Source organism: Carcharhinus amblyrhynchos, chromosome 10, assembly GCF_965287045.1.
Source record: "Carcharhinus amblyrhynchos chromosome 10, sCarAmb.v2.hapA, whole genome shotgun sequence".
NCBI classification, from domain to species: Eukaryota; Metazoa; Chordata; class Chondrichthyes; order Carcharhiniformes; family Carcharhinidae; genus Carcharhinus; species Carcharhinus amblyrhynchos.
In genome coordinates, this window is record NC_137333.1 from 108,046,320 (window position 1) to 108,066,822 (window position 20,503).

At 44.2% G+C, this 20,503-nt stretch overlaps 1 protein-coding gene across 2 annotated transcripts in view; it reads left to right on the plus strand.

The window, feature by feature from the left end:
• LOC145349273 (F-box/WD repeat-containing protein 7-like) overlaps positions 1-20,503 on the plus strand; it is a 258,322-nt gene that overhangs the window by 1,924 nt on the left and 235,895 nt on the right. For both annotated transcript variants that reach the window (XM_080197782.1, XM_080197783.1), the window contains exon 2: positions 469-621. In XM_080197782.1, coding sequence (XP_080053908.1) covers positions 469-621 — 153 coding nt within the window. The remainder of the gene's footprint in view (positions 1-468; positions 622-20,503) is intronic.

Here is a 20,503-nt window from a genome sequence, read left to right on the forward strand (position 1 = left end):
AATTGGAGAAATTCACCAGATATTGGGAGAAGTTTGAGTTCATTAAGGAGAGCCAGCGTGGATTTGTACAAGGCTGATTCTGTTTGACTAATTGTGTTCTTTGATGAAGTTACAGTGAAGGTTAGTGAAGAGAATGTAGTAGATATTGTCTATATGGATTTGAAGAAAGTCTTTGACAAAGATTCACGTGAAAGGCTGGTTTAATAAAATTGAGGTTCATGGAATAGGTGAGCCAGTTTGGCGAAAAGATGGTAAATATTAAGCCTTGGTATATGACTGCCCCGGTCAGAGAAATGTGAGCAATGGATACTTGGACTGGAATAAATTCAGTGGCAATAAGTTGAGTACAAAATGTCAGTTAATAACTAGACTCCTCCATTGATATGTACAAGACTGTTTATCCTCTGTGTGTGGTGTTATGCTCATGTGATTTATTTGCTGTTTTCTTATCCAAAACTGCTTCTTTAGGAGTTGAAAGGTTTTTCGTCACTGGATGATCTCCTGCACATCAAAGGCATCACAGGCCATCTTCTGGAGAAGAACTGTGAACTACTGTTGTGCCACACCAGTAAGCTGAATACAGAGACCAGCATGCAAGGCTTGTCCAGCAGCTCTGACAGTGTAAGTCAAACTCTGCAATCCAGAGAAAATGGTGGGTGTGCGTGCATGTGTGTGTTGGGGGTGGGGTTGGTGGTGGCGGTGAGGTGGTGTGTCAGGATGTGGATGTAGGACCGTACACAGTTGGGGAACAGGGAAAATTTCCACATTGCCTTTTCTATTGATTGGATCACGGATATGCAAGGCCTGTTTCTGTTGGTTTGATACAAAAAAACTGCAAAATCTCCCTATCTCTATAACCACCTTCAACCTTCTGAGAGCTTTTGTACTCATTCCAATTCTGCTTGTTTCCCAGTGGCCCTAATTTTAATTGCTCCCTCACTGGTGGCTGTGCCCAGAGCTACTTCGACCTCAGAAAACTATGAATTACGAGGGGCAAGTTGGCTATTGTGGATTGGGAAATTATGTTTAAGGGATATGACTGTAGATAATGGTTGGATGTAGTGTTCCAGCTGTGGCTAATGGAAGAAATCAAGGATAGCATTAGATCAATCAAAGAGGTGTACAAAGTTGCCAAAAGATAGTAATCCTGAGGATTGGATGCATTTTAGACTTCTGCAAAGGAGGGCCAAGAAAAAGATTAAGAAAGGGAAAAATGAGATTAAATTAGTGACAAACAAAGAAAGGCCTGTAAAAACTTCTATAGGTATATAAAAAGGAAAAGATTAGCAAAATGCAAAGTCAGTAGAATTTTTAATGGGAAGCAAGAAATGTTAGGGAAGCTAAACAAATATTTTGTTTGACTGCATAAAGAGGATACTAAAAACCTCACAGAAATCAGAGAACCAAGGAACTAATGCAAAGGAAGAACTGCAAGATATTTATACTAGTTTTGAAAAAAGTACCAGAGAAATTCATGGGACTTCTATGATTCTATGACTTAAAGCAGATGAATCCCCTGTGCCTATTCTGACAGTCTCCAAATAAAGGACAGGCCATTTAGCACTGAGATGAGGAATTTCTGCACTAAGGCTAGTGAAGCAGTCACATATGATTAGATAAACTGTACTTAGATTTAAAGAAGGCATTTGATGAGGCACTACATCAAAGGTTATTGTGGAAAATGAAAGCTCGGAGTAATGTTACAGATAAAAGATTGGCTAATGAAACAAAACAGAAATTGGTACAAGTGGGCCGCCTTCTGATTGGCAAGATGTAGCAAATGGAGTACCACAGAGATTAATGCTGCAACCTCAACTCCTCTTTGCAATTTATATAATTGACTTGGATGAAGGGACTGAAGATATAGTTGTTCAATTTGCTGCTGCTGCAAAGATAAGTAAGAAAGTGTGAAGAGGATATGAGAAGACGACAGAGGGATAAAGATCAAACAAATGGCGTATAATGTATGAAAATGTGAATTTGTCTATTTTGGCTAGAAGAATAATAAAGAAGCTTCTGAGTTGATTTATTGTTGTCACATGTGTTACACACAGTGAAAAGTATTGTTTCTTGCATGCCTTACAGATAAAGCGTACTGGTATCTAAATGGTAAGAGATTGCAGCACTCTGAATTGCAGAGGGATCTGGTTGTTCTAGGACATAAATCACAAGAGACCAGTATGCAGGTACAGCAAGTAATTGGAAAAGCTAATAGTGTTACAGTTTATTGTGAAGGGAATTGATTACAAAAGCGGCTTCACTACCCAGGGCACTAGTAAGATCGCATCTGGAGTACTGTGTACACTATTGGTCTCTTTATTTAAGGAAGAATGCCATTACATTAGAAGCAGTTCAAATTTACTAAACTAATACCTCAAATGGGTAGATTGTGTTATGAAGGAAGATTGGAGAGATTAGGCTTGTGAATTGGAGTTTAGAAGAGCAAGAGGTGACTTGATTGAAACCTTTAAGATCCTGAGAGGTATTGACGGGTGGAGAGGATATTTGCACTGGTGGAAGAATCTAGTGCCATTGTTTAAAAATAAGATGTGCTAATTTAAGATGAAGATGAGAAAATTTTTTGAGTCGTGCGTCTCCAGAACAGTCTTCCTCAAAAGGCGGTGGAAGCCGAGTCTTTGACTATTTTTAAAGCAGACCTAGATAGAATCCTGATTAACAAGGAGGTGAAAGGTTATCCAGGGTGAAGAAGAATGCATTTGAGGTTACCATCAGATCAGCCATGATTTGAACATTCTTTCATGAGATGTGGACAATGCCGGCTGGACCAACATTTATTGCCCATTCCTAACCGACCTTAAGAACACAAGAAATAGGAGCGGGAGTAGGCCATCTAGCCCCTCGAGCCAGCCCCGCCATTCAGTAAGATCATGGCTGATCTGAAGTGGCTCAGTTCCACTTTCCCGCTTTCTCCCCATAACCCTTAATTCCCTTGCCTACCAAAAACCTATCTACCCGCATCTTAAATATATTTAGCGACGTAGCCTCCACCACTTCAACGGGCAGAGAATTCCATAAGGGGGCATTTAAGAGTCAACAACATTGCTCTGGCTCTGCAGTGACATGTAGGCCAGACGGGGTAAGGATGACAGATTTCCTTCCCTAAAAGGACATTGGTGAGCTGGATGGGCTTTTCTGACAATTGACTGGTTTCACCAACTGGCTGCTGAAGAATGCAATTTACACCTTTTGCCTCTAATCAGGCTTCTGGTGATTGACAGGTAACTTGAGTGGGGGCAGCTCCTTTTTTTACCAATTTACTAGACGACTAAACTTATAACTGGAAAAAACCCAGGATAATTAGATTTACCACTTTAATTGCCACACTGCTCCAAATTACCAAGTTTCAATCCACTGTGGCTACCTCATTCAGGCTGTCTCGCCTTCAGGTATGCAAAGTTCAGTAGGAGTGCACTTATGCCTCTCTTACACAGAGCTCAACATAGATCAGTTGGAGACTTGGGTGGAGAGATTGCAGATGGAGTTTAATCCAAACAAATGAGGTAATGGATTTTGGAAGGTCCAATAGGAAATATACAGTAAATGGCAACACCTTAAGAGTATTGATAGGCAGAGGGATCTGGGTGTACAGGTACACAGGTTACTGAAAGCGACAACGCAGGTGAAGGTCATCAAGAAGGCATACGGCATGCTTGTCTTCATCAGCTGTGGCATTGAGCTTAAAAATTGGCAAGTTGTGCTGCAGCTTTATAGAACATTAGTTAGGCCGCACTTGGAACATAGTGTTCAATTCTGGCTACCACACTACCAGAAAGATGTGGAAGCTTTGAAGAGGGTACAGAAAAGATTTACCAGGATGTTGCCTGGTATGGAGGGCATTAGCTGTGAGGAGAGGGGAGATTGAAGAAACTTGGTTCATTCTCACTGGATGATGGAGATTGCGGGGCGACCTGATAGAAGTTTACAAGATTGAGGCATGGATGGAGTGGATAGTCAGAAGCTTTTTCCCAGGGTGGATGAGTCAATTACTAGGGGGCATAGGTTTAAGGTGTGAGGGGCAAGGTTTAAAGGAAATGTACGAGGCACTTTTTTTTTAAGAGGGTAGGGGGTGCCTGGAACTTGCTGCTGAGGGAGGAAGTGGCAGTGGATACAGTAGTGCCTTTTAAGGTGCTTCTGGACAAATACATGAATAGGTTGGGAATAGAGGGATGTGGTCCCTGGAATGATAGGGGGTTTTAGTTCAATCGGGCAGCATGGTCAGTGCAGGTTTGGAGGGCCAAGGGCCATAATTTTCTTTGTTCCATGGTAATCATTTAGATTCTTAATTCTAGGTGTTTTATTGAGTTTAAATTTCACCATTTGTCATGGTGGTATTCAAAGCTGGTCTCCCAGAGTATTGCTTTGGGTCTCTGGAGTGCAAGTCCACAGGTGGCATAGCAGGCCTGAGTGGCTTACTCCAGCTCTTAAATATGTACATTTGTATGAATCTTTGAAATTCTGTGCCTCAGAGTGCTGTGGAGTCAGTTGTTGAATATCTTCAGGAAGGAGATAGTAGATTGCTACGTGTTAAAACATGAAGCAGCATGGATTCAGTGCAGGAAATTGTTGGAGGTTAGTCATGATCTAATTGAATGGCGTAGCAGGTTTGAAGGGCTGAATGGTCTCATCCTGTTTATGTTCTCTGGAATTCTTTTCCTTTGTATCTCGACCACTCTCCCCCTTAAAGACATTCTGCAAACCTACTCTCACCTGTCTTTGGCTTCGTGTCAAATATTTGTCTGATGTAAAAGAACGTTGAGGCATCTGAGGAGAAGAATAGTAGATCATTGACCTTTTCCTGTTCTGCCATTCAAGAAGATCAAGACTCATGGTTTAATCAGATCCTTGTAAGGATCATTTGTGTTTGGGAGAAGATTTAGTTCCTCGGCATTGTTGCATTCATTGCAGATGCTGACTACGTTGACATCATTGAGGTTCTGTGGAGCTTTCCCTTAGACTCCTGAAATTTTGTGAAGTCAACTATAAGTTGATCATCAAGCTTTGACGTTCTGTGCAGGAATGCGGCCTGGACCAGGGATTTTGGTTGTGTAATTATGTAAGGAAGCTTGCTGAGAGTTCTATTCTGCATTGTTCCTAATTCCTCAGCTGGAAGACTGCCACTAGGGCAGTGTGGCGTGGTGCTTGGCCTTATTGCTCAGTCTATATATAGTGGAGTGTAACTGAAGCTGTGATCCACTGATTTAGAATTGAGAATGCTCCTCTCTAATCCACAGCTCGCAAGGAATTCAGAGAGCTCTCCAGGACCACCAGATACCGCAGATGAGATATCTGCAGCTTCTTGAGTGATATCTGTAGAAGTGTAATATTGAGTTAATTAGACACGTTTTGAATACCCTGCCACTTGATACTGCAACCCCTCATTCTCACAAAGCAAAGCTGTCATCTCGTTTACTTAGAGCGGTAGAACAGGTGACTGCCTGTCATATGTTAAAACGGCACTGGACTGAGTGCGGACATCTCACTCCCCAAGTGTCAGATTTATTACAGATGTGATACGGTCTTAAAGTGTTGTCTCTTTGCTTCAGTTTGAAAAAGATCTAATCTTCCTGACCTTGGGCTGTATTTAGAGCAGTTAAACTGTAGCTGCAAAAGGCAAACTGAAATTCTTAGCCACTGTAAGATGGATCATGGAACAGTGATACACAAGACCTGGGCATCACATGTTGCCAGTACTTTAACAACTTTCAAGTCAGTTGTCGACCTGAGACGTTAACTCTGTTTCTCTCTCCACAGATACAATTGAAATTTCCATAATGATTTTTTTGTTCTCATTGGTTCAAATTTCTTTCTAGTCAAAAAGCTGGATAATATCACTGGGGGAGGGAAGGGAAGAAATTAGACCCTCAGAACACCAGGTACGCTCGGAGAAAGTTAGTTATTCCTTTGCTAAAAACTCAGTAAGCCAGGGGCTTAAAAGTCAACCATTAAATGGACTAGTCGCCTGCTGCTATTTATACGGCATCACATTTATGGCATTCAGTTATGTCTTTACTGTGACTAAGTTGGTGATATGTGAGCGTTTTACACTGCCGGTGAAGGACTGCGAGGGTGAGGTGTGGGCAATTGTCACAGCCATATAAACGTCACAAAAATCTGTCTGGCAACAAAGGATCTTGGTGGGATAGAGGGTGACACTGAAGGTTACCATTGCTGTATTACTATAGCATGCAGTAAATTATTCCCTGAGCCCACATCAGCAGTGCCAGCACTGAGTGTCCAGCACACAATGTTTCTGTCAGTATCATTGGTGTGAAGTGTATTCCTTGCTGCTTTTAGGAAAATGACTGTAATTTAAAAGTAGTTGTTCACAGGCTGAATACACTCCACAGAAACAAATTATTTGAATTCAAATGGCCTCCACTCAAGCTGCCTCTCACCTCTCCCTATCACAAAAGTTTCCTCCTCTCCTCCCTCATGCTGCCATTTAGATGTGTCTGTTACTTGCTGCAACCACTCCCTGTGGCAGTGAATCCCACATTTTTGTGTCTTATGTTTATCACATCCATTCAATGTCTGCAACCTGGAAAAATGTCCCACTGTCTTTCAGAGTAATGTTTGAAAAGCCTCTTCCTAATGGGTACAAGAGTTGGAATGTGACAATGTCTTAAGATAGAAACTAGAAGCAGGTGTAGGCCATTCTGCCACTTGAGCCTGTTCTGCCATTCATTTTGATCATGGCAGATCATTGAATTCAATATTCTGATCCCCACCGCCGCCGTCCCCTTCCTCCCACATCCCTTCATCCCTTTAACCCCAAGAGCTATATCTAATTTCTTCTTGAAATCAGACAGCATTTTAGACCTGGTGTTGTGTAATGAGGCAGGTAGAATTAGGGACCTTGTTGTGAGGAATCCTCCTTGGGAAGAGTGATCATTGTATGGTTGAGTTTTTGATGCAGATGCAGGATGAGAAAGTAGGATCCTGGACCTGTCCTCTGTTTGAACAGAGGGGAGTACGATAGGATGAGAGAGGAATTGGCAAATGTAGACTGGGGACGCAGATTGGTCAGTAGGACTGCTGAGGAACAATGGAGGATCTTTAAGGAGATCTTTCTTGGTACTCAGCAGAAATTTATTCCGATGGTAAAGAAGGATCGTAGGAGAAGGGATAATCAGCCGTGGTTAATGAAAGAAATAAAGGAGAGTATTAAATTAAAAGCTGATGTGTTTAGAGTGGCTAAAAGTAGTGGGCGAGTAGAGGATTGGGAGAGGTTTAAAAATCAACAAAGAATGACGAAGAAGTTGGTAAAGGAAGGATAGACTATGAAGCTAAACTAGCGTTAAATATAAAAAAGGATAGTAAGAGTTTTTATAAATATGTAAAGAGGAGGAGGCTGGCTAGGGTGAATGTTGGACCCTTAGAGGATGAGAGGGGGGATTTAGTGGTGGGGGATGAGGAAATGGCTGAGGCCTTGAATAAGTTTTTTGCATCGGTCTTCATGGAGGAGGACGTGAATAGTTTGCCGGGTGTTCAAGATAGAAGGATGGTAGGAGTTGAGGGTCTGAATGTGATCACTGTCACAAGCGAGGTAGTGCTCGATAGACGAGCGGGACTGATGGTGGACAAGTCCCCAGGACCGGATGGAATGCGTCCCAGGGTTCTGAAGGAAATGGCAGAGGTGATAGTGGATGCCTTAGTGATTATTTTCCACACCTCGCTGGATTCCGGGGAAGTGCCGGAAGATTGGAAAACGGCTAATGTTAGGCCGCTGTTTAAAAAAGGTAGCAGGCAAAAGGCAGGAAATTATAGGCTGGTTAGTTTAACGTCTGTTGTAGGAAAAATGCTTGAATCCGTCATCAAAGAAGAAATAGCGAGGCACCTTGAGAAAAATTGTTTGACAGAGCAGACGCAGCACGGATTCGTTAAGGGAAAGTCGTGTCTGACGAATTTATTGGAATTCTACGAGGATGTGTCTAGTGCGGTGGACGGAGGGGAACCAGTGGACGTGGTGTTTCTTGATTTTCAGAAGGCGTTTGATAAGGTGCCGCACAAAAGGTTGTTCAGAAGGTTGGGGGTAATGTGTTAGCGTGGATAGAGGATTGGCTGTCAAATAGGAGGCAGAGAGTAGGTGTCAATGGGTGCTATTCGGATTGGCAGTTGGTGACTAGTGGAGTGCCCCAGGGATCGGTGCTGGGGCCTCAGCTATTTACCATTTATATAGATGATCTGGAGGAGGGAGTTGAGTGTAGGGTGTCGAAATTTGCTGATGACACAAAGATAAGTGGAAAAGCAAATTGTGCGGAGGGTGTAGAAAGTCTGCAGAGGGATCTAGGTAAGCTAAGCGAATGGGCGAGGACCTGGCAGATGGAATACAATGTTGGCAAGTGTGAGGTTATCCACTTTGGCAGGAATAATAGTAGGAGGGACTACTATTTAAAGGGCGAAAAGCTGCAGCTTGCTGCGGTGCACAGGGACCTGGGAGTCCTTGTGCATGAGTCGCAAAAACCCAGCCTGCAGGTGCAGCAGGTGATCAGGAAGGCAAATGGGATGCTGGCCTTCATAGTGAGGAGGATTGAATATAAAAGTAGGGAGGTCCAGCTGCGGTCTCACCAGTACAGGGCACTGGTGAGGCCGCAGCTGGAGTACTGTGTGCAGTTTTGGTTGCCGCACTTGCGCAAGGATATTTTGGCCTTGGAGGGGGTGCAGAGGAGGTTCACTAAGCTGATACCGGAGTTGAGGGGGTTGAACTATGAAGAGAGGCTGAATAGACTGGGCTAGTACTCGTTGGAGTTTAGAAGGATGAGGGGGGATCTTATTGAGACGTATAAGATGATGAAGGGGATGGATAGGGTAGAGGTTGAGAGGTTCTTCTCGCTTAGAAAGGACAGTAGGACTAGAGGGCACAGCCTCAAGATAAAGTGGGGGGGGACAGTTTAGAACGGAATTGAGGAGGAACTTCTTCACTCAAAGGGTGGTGAATCTCTGGAATTCTCTGCCAGTTGAAGTGGTGGAGGCTACCTCGCTAAATATATTTAAGACGCGGGTAGATAGGCTCTTGGTAGGCAAGGGGATTAAGGGTTATGGGGAGAAAGCGGGAAAGTGGAACCTATCCACTTCAGATCAGCCATGATCTTATTGAATGGCGGGGCAGGCTTGTGGGGCTAGATGGCCTACTCCTGCTCCTATTTCTTATGCTCTTAGCTTGAGCTACTTTCTGTGATTGTGAATTCCACACATTCACCATCCTCTGGGTGAAGAAATTTCTTCTCGCCTTACTTCTAAAAGGGTTACCCCTCATCTTCAAACGATGATGCCTAGTTCTGAACTCCCCACCATTAGGAACATTCTTTCTGAATCTACCCTGTCCAGCCATGTTAGAATTTTTTAAGTTTTTATGAGGTCTCCTCTCACTTCTAAACTATGGCCTACTCCTGCTCCTATTTCTTATGTTCTTATGTTCTTTAACGCTAACTGACTAACCTCAATTTATGCACATTATACTTCATCTGCCATGCAGATGCCCACACATTCAACCTGTCCAAATCACACGGAAGCATCTCTGCATTCTTCTCGCAGCTCAATCTCCCACCCAACTTTGTGTCATCTGCAAATTTGGTGATAATACATTCAGTTCCCTCTTCCAAATCATTAATATATAATGTGTACAATTGGGGTCCTAGCACAGATCCCTGCAGAACCCATCTAGTCACTGACTAGCAGCTTCTCCAGTTCTGACATTAGGCTCACTGGTCTATAGTTCCCTGTTTTCTCTTTACCTCCGTTTTTGAATAGTGGGCTTACCTTAGCTACCCTCCAATCTGTAGGAACCATTCCAGAGTCCAAAGAATTTTGGAAAATGAGCATCAATGGGCCTGCTATTTCCAGGGCTACTTCCTTAAGTACTCTGGGATGAAGATTATCAGGCCCTGGAGATTTATTCACTTTCAATCCCATCAATTTTCCCAAAACTATTTCGCTTCTAATGCTGATTTCCTTCAGCTCCTCATTAAAACATGTTTCTCTCAGTACTTCTGGTATATTATTCATGTCTTCCTTTTGTGAAGACTGAAGCAAAGTATAAATTTAATTCCTCAGCCTTTTCTTTATTCCCCATTATAAATTCTCCTGTTTCTGACTGTAAGGGGACTATATTCATTTTTGTCAACCATTTGTAACCAATAAGGGAGTTAAGGGTTATGGGGAGGAAGCGGGTAAGTGGAACTGAACCACTATCAGATCAGCCACGATCTTATTGAATGGCTGAGCAGGTTCGCGGGGCTGGATGGCCTACTCCTGTTCCAATTTCTTGTGTTCTTACGTTTCCTCTTGAGAAGCCGAAAGAAACTTTTACAGTCAGTTCTTATGCTCCCTGCTACCTGACTTTCATACTCCATTTTTCCCTTTCTTAATCAATCCTTTGGTATTCTGCTGAATTTTAACTGCTTCCAATCCTGAGACCGAATACTTTTTCTTGCCAATTTGTATGCTTCTTCCTTGAATGTGATATAATCTCTAATTTCCCTGTAAGCCATGGTTTGGCCACCATTCCCTTACCACTCTTGAGCCAAACAGGAATAAACAACTTCTGGAGTTCACCTATTCATTCTTTAAATGCCTGCCATTGCCTGTCCACTGTCTTTCCTTTCCGTAATGTTTCCCAGTCCATCACGGCCAATTCATGCCTCATACCATCATAGTTCCCTTTACTGAGATTCAGGATCCTGGTCTCAGAATCAATTACATCACTATCTATCTTGACAAGAATTCTAACATATTACGGTCACTTATCCCCAAAGATTCTCTCGCAAACAGATCTTCTCTCATTGCACGACACCAAAGATGACCTGCTCCCTTGCTGATTCCTCAAAGTATTACTCCAGAAAACTACCCTGTATACGCTCCAGAAATTCCTCCTCTGTTGCACTTGTTTGACTCTCCCAATCGATATGCAGATTAAAGTCGTCCATAATCTCAGATGTTCCTTTAACACGTGCAACTGATTTCCTGTCGAATGCTTTTCCCTACGTTACCATCACAGTTTGGTGGTTTGTATACCAGCCCCACCAATGCTTTTTGCCCCTTGTTGTTTCTTAACATGACCCATACGGATTCCACATCATCTATGCTAATATCTTTCCTCAACATCATATCAATATCCTCTTTAATCAACAATGCAACTCCACTACCTTTTCCTTTACGCCTGTCCTTCCTAAACAGAGAACACTACAGCACAAACAGACCCTACGGCCCACAAGTTGCGCTGATCATATCCGTATCTACCAGGCCCATCTATAACTCTCAATCCCATTAAATCCCATGTACTCATCCAGAAGTCTCAAGACCCCAGCGAGTTTGCCTCTACCACCACTGACGGCAGCCGATTCCGCTCACTCACCACCCTCTGAGTGAAAAACTTTCCCCTAACATCTCTGTATCTGCTCCCCAGCACCTTAAACCTGCGTCCTCTCGTAGTGACCGTTTCAGCCCAGGGAAATAGCCTCCGAGAATCCACCCTATCTATACCTCTATCAGGTCGCGCCTCAATCTTCATCTCTACAGGGAGAAGAGACCTAGCTCCCTCAACCTATCTTCATAAGGCATGCCATCCAATCCAGGCAACATCCTTATAAATCTCCCCTGCACCCTCTCAATAGCTTCCACATCCTTCTTGTAGTGAGGTGACCAGAACTGCGCACAGTACTCCAAGTAGGGTCTGACAGGGGTCTTATAAAGTTGCAGCATTATCTCCTGACTCCTAAACTCAATCCCTCGATTAATGAAGGCCAGTACACCATACACCTTCTTAACCACATCCTCCACCTGTGAGGCCTATTTAGAACATAGAACATTACAGTGCAGTACAGGCCCTTTGGTCCTCGATGTTGCGCTGACCAGTGGAACAAATCTAATAACCCTCTAACCTAAACTATTCCAATGCTATCCATATGCCTATCCACTGACCATTTGAACGCCCTTAAAGTTGGCAAGTCCACAACTGCTGCAGACAGGACATTCCACGCCCTTACTACCCTCTGAGTAAAGAACCCTACCCCTGACATCCGTCCTATAATTACCACCCCTCAATTTAAAGCTTTGTCCCCTCATGTTAGCCATCACCATCTGAGGAAAAAGGCTCTCACTGTCCACCCTGTCTAACCCTCTGATCATCTTGTGTGCCTCAATTAGGTCACCTCTTAACATTCTCTCTATCGAAAATAACCTCAAGTCCCTCAGCCTTTCCTCATAAGACCTTCCCACCATACCAGGCAACATCCTGGTAAACCTCCTCTGCACCCTTTCCAATGCCTCCACATCTTTCTTATAATGCGGCGACCAGACCTGTACGCAATACTCCAAGTGCGGCCGCACCAGAGTTTTGTACAGTTGCAACATGACCTCACGGCTCCGAAATTCAATCCCTCTACCAATGAAAGCTAACACACCGTATGCCTTCTAACAACCTTATCAACCTGGGTGCCAACTTTCAGGGATCTATGCACGTGTACACTGAGATCTCTCTGCTCGTCGACATTACCAAGTGTCCTTCCATTAGCCCTATATTCTCTACTCCTGTTACTCTTACCAAAGTGAATCACCTCACACTTTTCCGTATTTAACTCCATTTGCCACCCCTCAGCCCAGCTCTGCAGCTTATCTATGTCCCTCTGCAAACTGTAACATCCATTTTCACTGGCTACAACTCCTCCGACTTTGATGTCGTTAGCAAATTTACTAACCCGTCCTTCTACACCCTCATCTAGGTCATTTATAAAAATGACAAACAGCAGTGGTCCCAAAACAGATCCCTGAGGTACACCACTTGTAACTGAACTCCAGGTTGAATATTTCCCGTCAACCACCACCCTCTGTCTTCTATCAGCTAGCCAATTCCTGATCCAAACTGCTAAATCACCCTCAATCCCATGCATCTGCACTTTCTGCAGTAGCCTACCATGGGGAACCTTATCAAACGCTTTGCTAAAATCCATATACACCATGTCAACTGCCTTACCCTGATCCACCTCTTTGGTTACCTTTTCAAAAAACTCTAAGGTTTGTGAGGCACGACCTACCCTTCACGAAACCGTGTTGATTATCCCTAATCAATTTATTTCTCTCTAGATGATTATAAATCCTATCCCTTATAATTCTTTCCAAAACTTTGCCCTCAACAGAAGTAAGGCTCACTGGTCTATAATTCCCAGGATTTTGAGTGCTATGGACCCGGACCCCAAGGTCCTTCTGCTCCTCAACACTGCTAAGAGTCCTACCCTTGATATTGTACTCCATCATCCCATTGGACCTACCAGAATGGATCACGACACATTTATCTGTGTTGAAGTCTATCTGCCGCTTCTCTGCCCTGTCTTGCATCCTATCTATGTCTAGCTGCAACTTCTAACATCCCTCCAGACTATCCACAACACCACCAACCTTCGTGTCGTTGGCAGACTTACTAACCCATCCCTCCAGTTCCTCATCCAGGTCATTTATGAAAATGACAAACAGCAAGGGTCCCAGAACACTCATTATCCAGATGAGGCCTTGGACAATTATCTTGCTTGGCTCATAGAGAAGAGGGATACTTTGCTAAGGACAGGAGTATACACTCGTGAGGATCGGATTATCAGTGAGCTTAACAGACAAATACGTGAAACTGTGACAAAGCGAGATGGTCAGAAATGAGAATGAAACTTCAGCAAAATAATAAAAAATGGGACAACCACCATTCCTAATTTTTTTTAAACTAATGATCCTTCATTGATAGAAAGTTAGTGTATATGTTGTGAATATTTCATTTAAACTTTTGATACTGATTTGAATTAACACTAATTAATTAACTTCTAATTAACTTTTCAGGTGTTTTTGAAAAATCTTGTCTGAGAATGAATTAGAAATTTTGTTTTATTTGTGCAGTAACTTTGACACGTGTTTTTTAAATGAGTGTAAGTAGCTATTTTTGGAGAGTAAACGTCATTCAAATTCATTAAGCACAAATTTTATGCATTGTTTTCTTTGAAGACATCACTAGTCCGATAAGCTTACAAAATGTAGGAAATTTGGCTGCCGAGAACAGATAAGATACAAGTGCCTCACTGTAAAAAGTAACTAAATTAGAAAAAATAATCATGTTTGAAATGATGTCATAGATGACAGACAGCAGATTCCTCCCCCATATACAGCAATAAATTCACAATCGGATTCAAGCATTGCAACTCTAAGGAGCAAATAATTTTATTCTATCATCAATCAGGGTGGCAGTGGTGCCTCACAGTGCTAGGGACCTGGGTTCAATTCTAGGCTTGGGTGACAGTCTGTGGAGTTTGTATATTCTCTGTGTATCTGCATGGATTTCCATGGATGGGATCGTTGTTGATGCAGGCTCGATGGGCCAAATGACCTCTTTCTGCACTGTAGGAATTCTATGATTCTTTGAGACAGGATTTATTCCCAGTTAGAAATAAAGGCCGTACGGCTTTGTGAAGGGAAGGTCATGTCTCATGAACTTGATCGAGTTTTTCAAGGGAGTGATGAGGGTAGGGCAGTGAATGTTGTCTACATGGACTTCAGTAAGGCCTTTGACAAGGTCCCTCATGGCAGACTGGTGCAGAAGGTGAAGTCGCATGGGATCAGAGGTGAGCTGGCAAGGTGGATACAAAACTGGCTCAGTCAAAGAAGACAGAGGGTAGCATTTCTGAATGGAGGGCTGTGACAAGTGGTGTTCCTCAGGGATCAGTGCTGGGACCTTTGTCTCTTGTAGCATATATAAATGATTTGGAGGAAATGTGAGTGGCTTGGTTAGTAAGTTTGTGGATAACACAAAGCTTGGTGGATTTGTGGATAATGAAGAGGACCATCAGAGAATACAGCAGGCTACAGATCGATTGGTGGCTTGGACAGAGATGGCAGATGGCGTTTAATCCGGACAAATGTGAGGTAATGTGTTTTGGAAGGCCTAATACAGATAGGAAATGTACAGTAAATGGCAGAACCCATAAGAATATTGATAGGCAGAGGAATCTGGGTGTACAGGTACACAGTTCACTGAAAGTGGCAATGCAGGTGGAGAACATAGTCAAGCATACAGCATGCTTGCCTTCATTAGCTAGGGCATTGAATTTAAAAATTAGCAAGTCATGTTGCAGCTTTATAGAAACTTAGGCCACATTTGGAATATTGTGTTCAATTCTGGTTGCCCCACTACCAGAAGGATGTGAAAGCTTTGGAGAGGGTACAGAAAAGATTTGCTAGAATGTTGCCTGGTATGAAGGGTATCAGCTGTGGGGAGAGGTTGGAGAACCTTTGTTTGTTCTCAGTGCTTGGAGGTTGAGGGGGCACCCTGATAGAAGTCTACAAGGTTATAAGGAGCGTGGACAGAGTAGATAGTCCAGGGTGGAAGAGTCAATTACTAGGTGGCATAGGTTAAAGGTGCGAAGGATAAGATTTAAAGGAGATGTATGAGGCAAAGTTTTTTACACACAGGGTGGTGGGTCTCTGCTTGGGGAGGTAGTGGAAGCAGATACGTCAGTGAGTTTGAAGGGGTGCCTTGACAAATACATGAATAAAGGGATATCGTCCCTGGAAGGGTACGGGGTTTTAGTTAAGTCAGGTAGCATAGTCAGTGCCAAAGGGCCTGTTCCTGTGCTATAATTTTGTTTGTTCTCTTTGTTCTTTGTAATCCTGCTGACACTATGGTCAATTTAGCATGGCCAGTCAATCTAACCTGCATATCTTTGGAATGTGTGAGGAAACCAGAGCACCCGAAAGAAACTCGCACAGACGTGGGACAAATGTGCAAACTTCATCCAGGCAGTGACCCAAGGCCGGAATTGCTGACGTTTGAATCACTGTCTCCAACACTATCACTCCCCCAAGCCACGGGGTTCATTCTCACTTGAAGAAACTCAACAAAGTCCCACTCTAGATCTCAGCTTATGCTGAAATGCCACCCCTACTACCTTCTGTCTGGAGTTCACCTCCATTATCCTGATGGCAGTTTACATCCCACTCCATGCCCACCTTAAGATTGTGCTGGATGAAATATACACCACTATGAATAGCCTTGAGATGAAAGATCCCAAGGACTTGTTCATCGTGGCTGGGGACTCCAATCAGGCCAAGCTCAAAAGCGTATTACCAAGTTACCACCAACATGCCTCCTGTTCCACGAGAGGCCCAAACATCCTAGAGCACTGCTATACAAATATCAAACATGTCTACCACTCTATCGTCCGCTCACACTTTGGCAAATCAGACCACAAGGCTGTGCCCCTAATCCCGGTTTTTGCTTACAAACAAAACTGAAGCATCAGAGAGAGTTGTGCAGTGTTGGTCTGAGGAATCGGATGATCTCCTACGGGGCTGTTTGGATCCAGTGGACTGGTCAGTATTTAAAAACTCTATGACCAGCCTGAATGAGTACACCACTACAGTAACTGACTTCATTAGTAAGTGTGCAGAAGACTGTGTGCTAAAGAAGCAAATCCATGCATTCCCCAATCGGAAACTATGATGAACAGAGAGATCCACTGCTGAAGTCCACGTCTGAGGCATTCGAGTCAGGCGACGATCACCTACACACGAAAGCCAGATACAATCCAAGGAGATCGATCAAAGATGCCAAAAGACAGTATTGTACCAAGCTAGAGTCCCAGGCTAGCCACACTGATCCCTGCCGACTATGGCAAGGTCTGCAAGAATAACAGGCTACAAGGTGAAGGCATGTAAAATCACCGGCTCCAATGCACCCCTCCCTGATGAACTCAATGCATTCTATGCCTGTTTTGAGCAAAAGGTCAGCAAGAGAATGCCCTCCACCCTCAGTGAATCTGTATCTGGGGTCCCCATGCAGATGTCAGAGCAGCTTTCTTGAAGATCAACCCACAGAAAGTGACTGGCCTAGAGGAGGTACCCGGATGAACACCCGGATCCTGCGCAGATCGGCTGGCGGGGGTTTTTGCAGACATTTTCAACCTCTCTTTACAACAATCTGAGGTTTCTATATGTTTCAACGAAATAACCATTGTCCCGGTACCTAAGAAAAACGAAGCAGCGTGTCTTAATGACTATCGGCTGGTGCTCTGACATCCATCATTGTGAAGTGCTTTGAAAGGCTAGTCATGGCTCAAATCAATTCCAGCCTCCTGGACCAACTGGATCCACTACAGTTTGCCCACTGCTACAACAGGTCCTCAGCAGAAGCTATCACCCTGGCCCTGCACTCAACCCTAGAATGCCTAGGTGTTTTTGTTATCTATGTCAGACTCCTATTTATTGACAATAGCTCAGTCTTCAACACCATCATTATTCTCACAGAACTCATTTCCAAACTTCATGGCCTGGGCTTCGGCACCTCCCTTTGTGACTGGATCCTGAACTTCTTAACACTCAGACCCCAGTCAATAAAGATAGCCTCCTCCACAATCATAAGAACATAAGAACATAAGAAATAGGAGCAGGAGTAGGCCATCTAGCCCTTCGAGCCTGCCCCGCCATTCAATAAGATCATGGCTGATCTGTCGCTGTTCAGTTCCACTTTCCCGCTTTCTCCCCATAACCCTTAATCCCCTCTCTTATCAAAAACCCATCAACCCGCGTCTTAAAAATATTTAGCGAGGCAGCCTCCACCACTTCAACGGGCAGAGAATTCCAGAGATTCACCACCCTTTGAGTGAAGAAGTTCCTCCTCAACTCCGTTCTAAACCGCCCCCCTTTTATCTTGAGGCTGTGCCCCCTAGTCCTACTGTCTTTTTTGAGCGGGAAGAGTCTCTCCACCTCTATCCTATCCATCCCATTCATCATCTTATACGTCTCAATGAGATCTCCCCTCATTCTTCTAAACTCTAACGAGTACAAGCCTAGTTTATTCAGCCTCTCCTCATAGCTCAACCCCCTCAACTCCGGTATCAGCCTGGTGAACCTCCTCTGCACTCCCTGCAAGGCCAAAATATCCTTGCGTAAGTGCAGCGACCAAAACTGCACACAGTACCCCTAGCCAAATTCAAGGTGCAAAAGTTATAATCCAGACAGACTTCACAAAACACTTGTTTCCTACCTGGGTTATAAAATGACAGCTTTCACAGCAACTGTGCCTTTGAACAGAATGGATCGATAGCTGCCGGACGCTTTGACTGTCCCTTTAAACAGAATTGATTTACAGCTGCCACAGGGACTGTCCCTTTAAATATGTTTGAACGACAGCTAATACTGGGACTGCCCCATTAAACAGGAATGACTGACAGCTAACACAGGGACTGCCCCTTTAAACAGGAATGACTGACAGCTAACACAGGGACTGCCCCTTTAAACAGGAATGATTGACAGCATTCCTCCACTAGAGGGCATAGGTTTAAGGTGAGAGATACAGAAGTGTCCAGAGGGGCAATTTTTTCACCCAGAGGGTGGTGAGTGTCTGGAATGAGCTGCCAGAGGCAGTAGTAGAAACAGGTACAATTTTGTCTTTTAAAAAAAAGCATTTAGACAGTTACATGGGTAAGATGGGTATAGAGAGATATGGGCCAAATGCGGGCAAGTGGGACGAGCTTAGGGGTTTAAAAAAAAGGGGTCAGCATGGAGACGTTGGGTCGAAGAGCCTGTTTCCATGCTGTAAACCTCTTTGACACTATACCCCTTTAAACAGGAATGATTGACAGCTAAAACTGAGACTGCCCACTCATGATGTGGAGATGCCAGCATTGGACTGGAGTGGGCACAGTAAGAAGTCTTACAACACCAGGTTGAAGTCCAACAGGTTTATTTGGTAGCATGATGAGGGGGTTAGCTTATGAGGAGAGATTAAATAGACTGGGCCTGTACTCGTTAGAGTTTAGAAGGCTGAGGGAGGATCTTACAGAGACGTATAAGATAATGAAGGGGATGGATAGGGTAGAGGTAGAGAGATTCCTCCCGCTTAGAAAGGACAGCAGGACTAGAGGGCACAGCCTCAAGATAAGGGAGGGGGCAGTTTAGAACGGAGTTGAGGAGGAACTTCTTCACTCAAAGGGTGGTGAATCTCTGGAATTCTCTGCCCGTTGAAGTGGTGGAGGCTGCCTCGCTAAATATTTTTAAGTCACGGGTAGATAGGTTTTTGACAGACAAGGGAATTAAGGGTTATGGGGAGAAAGCGGGAAAGTGGAACTGATCCACTATCAGATCAGCCATGATCTTATTGAATGGCGGGGCAGACTCAAAGGGCTAGATGGCCTACTCCTGCTCCTATTTCTTATGAGCTTCTGGAGTGCTGCCCCTCGCCTGATGAAGGAGCAATGCTCCAAAAGCTAGTGGCTTCTGCTGGCAAATAAAGCTGTTGGACTTTAACCTGGCACGATAGCACAGTGGTTAGCACTGCTGCTTCATAGCTCCTGGGTTCGATTCCCCAGCTTGGGTCACTGTGGAGTCTGCTCATTCTCCTCGTGCCTGCATGGGTTTCCTGCGGGTGCTCTGGTTCCCCCTCAACTCCGGTATCAGCCTAGTAAACCTCCTCTGCACTCCCTCCAAGGCCAAAATATCTTTGCGCAGGTGCGGCGCCCAAAACTGCACACAGTACTCCAGCTGCGGCCTCACCAATGCCCTATACAGCTGCAGCAAGACCTCCCTCCTTTTATATTCAATCCCCCTCGCTATGAAGGCCAGCATCCCATTCGCCTTCCTGACCACATGCTGCACCTGCAAGCTGGGTTTTTGCGACCCATGCACAAGGACCCCGAGGTCCCTCTGCACTGTCGCCTGCTGCAGTTTTTCGCCCCGTAAGTAATAGTCCTTCCTACCATTCTTCCTACCAAAGTGGACCACCTCACACTTGCCAACATTAAATTCCATTTGCCATTTCCTGGCCCATTCGCCCAGCCTATCTAGATCCTTCTGCAGACTCTCCACACCCTCTGCACAATTTGCCTTTCCCCCAATCTTTGACATTGACTTCAGAAAACATAAAGGAGAACATGCCCCTGTCTACATCAATAGGGATGAAGTAGAAAGGGTCAAGAACTTCAAGTTTGTAGGTGTCCAGATCACCAACAACCTGTCCTAGTCCCCTCCCCCATTCCGTCACAAGAAGACCATAAGATATAGGAGCAGAATGAGGCCACTCAGCCCACTGAGCCTGTTCTGCCATGCAATCATGGCTGATATTTTTGTCCTCTCCATTCTCCTGTCTCCTCCATGACTGCTGATCCTCCGATCCCCTTATTAATCAAGAACCTATCTCTCTCTGTCTTAAAGACACTCAATGATCTGGCCTCCATAGCCTTCTGTGGAACAGATAGTTAAGAAAGCCCACCAACACCTCTACTTTCTCAGAAGACTAAGGAAATTTGGCATGTCCACTATGAGTCTCTCCAACTTCCACAGATGCACCATAAAACTCATTCTTCCTGGTTGTGTCACAGCTTGGTATGGCTCCTGCTCTGCCTAAGAAATACAAAAAAGATCTTGAACGTAGCCCAATCCGTCACGCAAACCAGCCTCCCATCCATTGACTCAGTCAACACTTCCTGCTGCCTCAGAAAAGCAGCCAGCATAATCA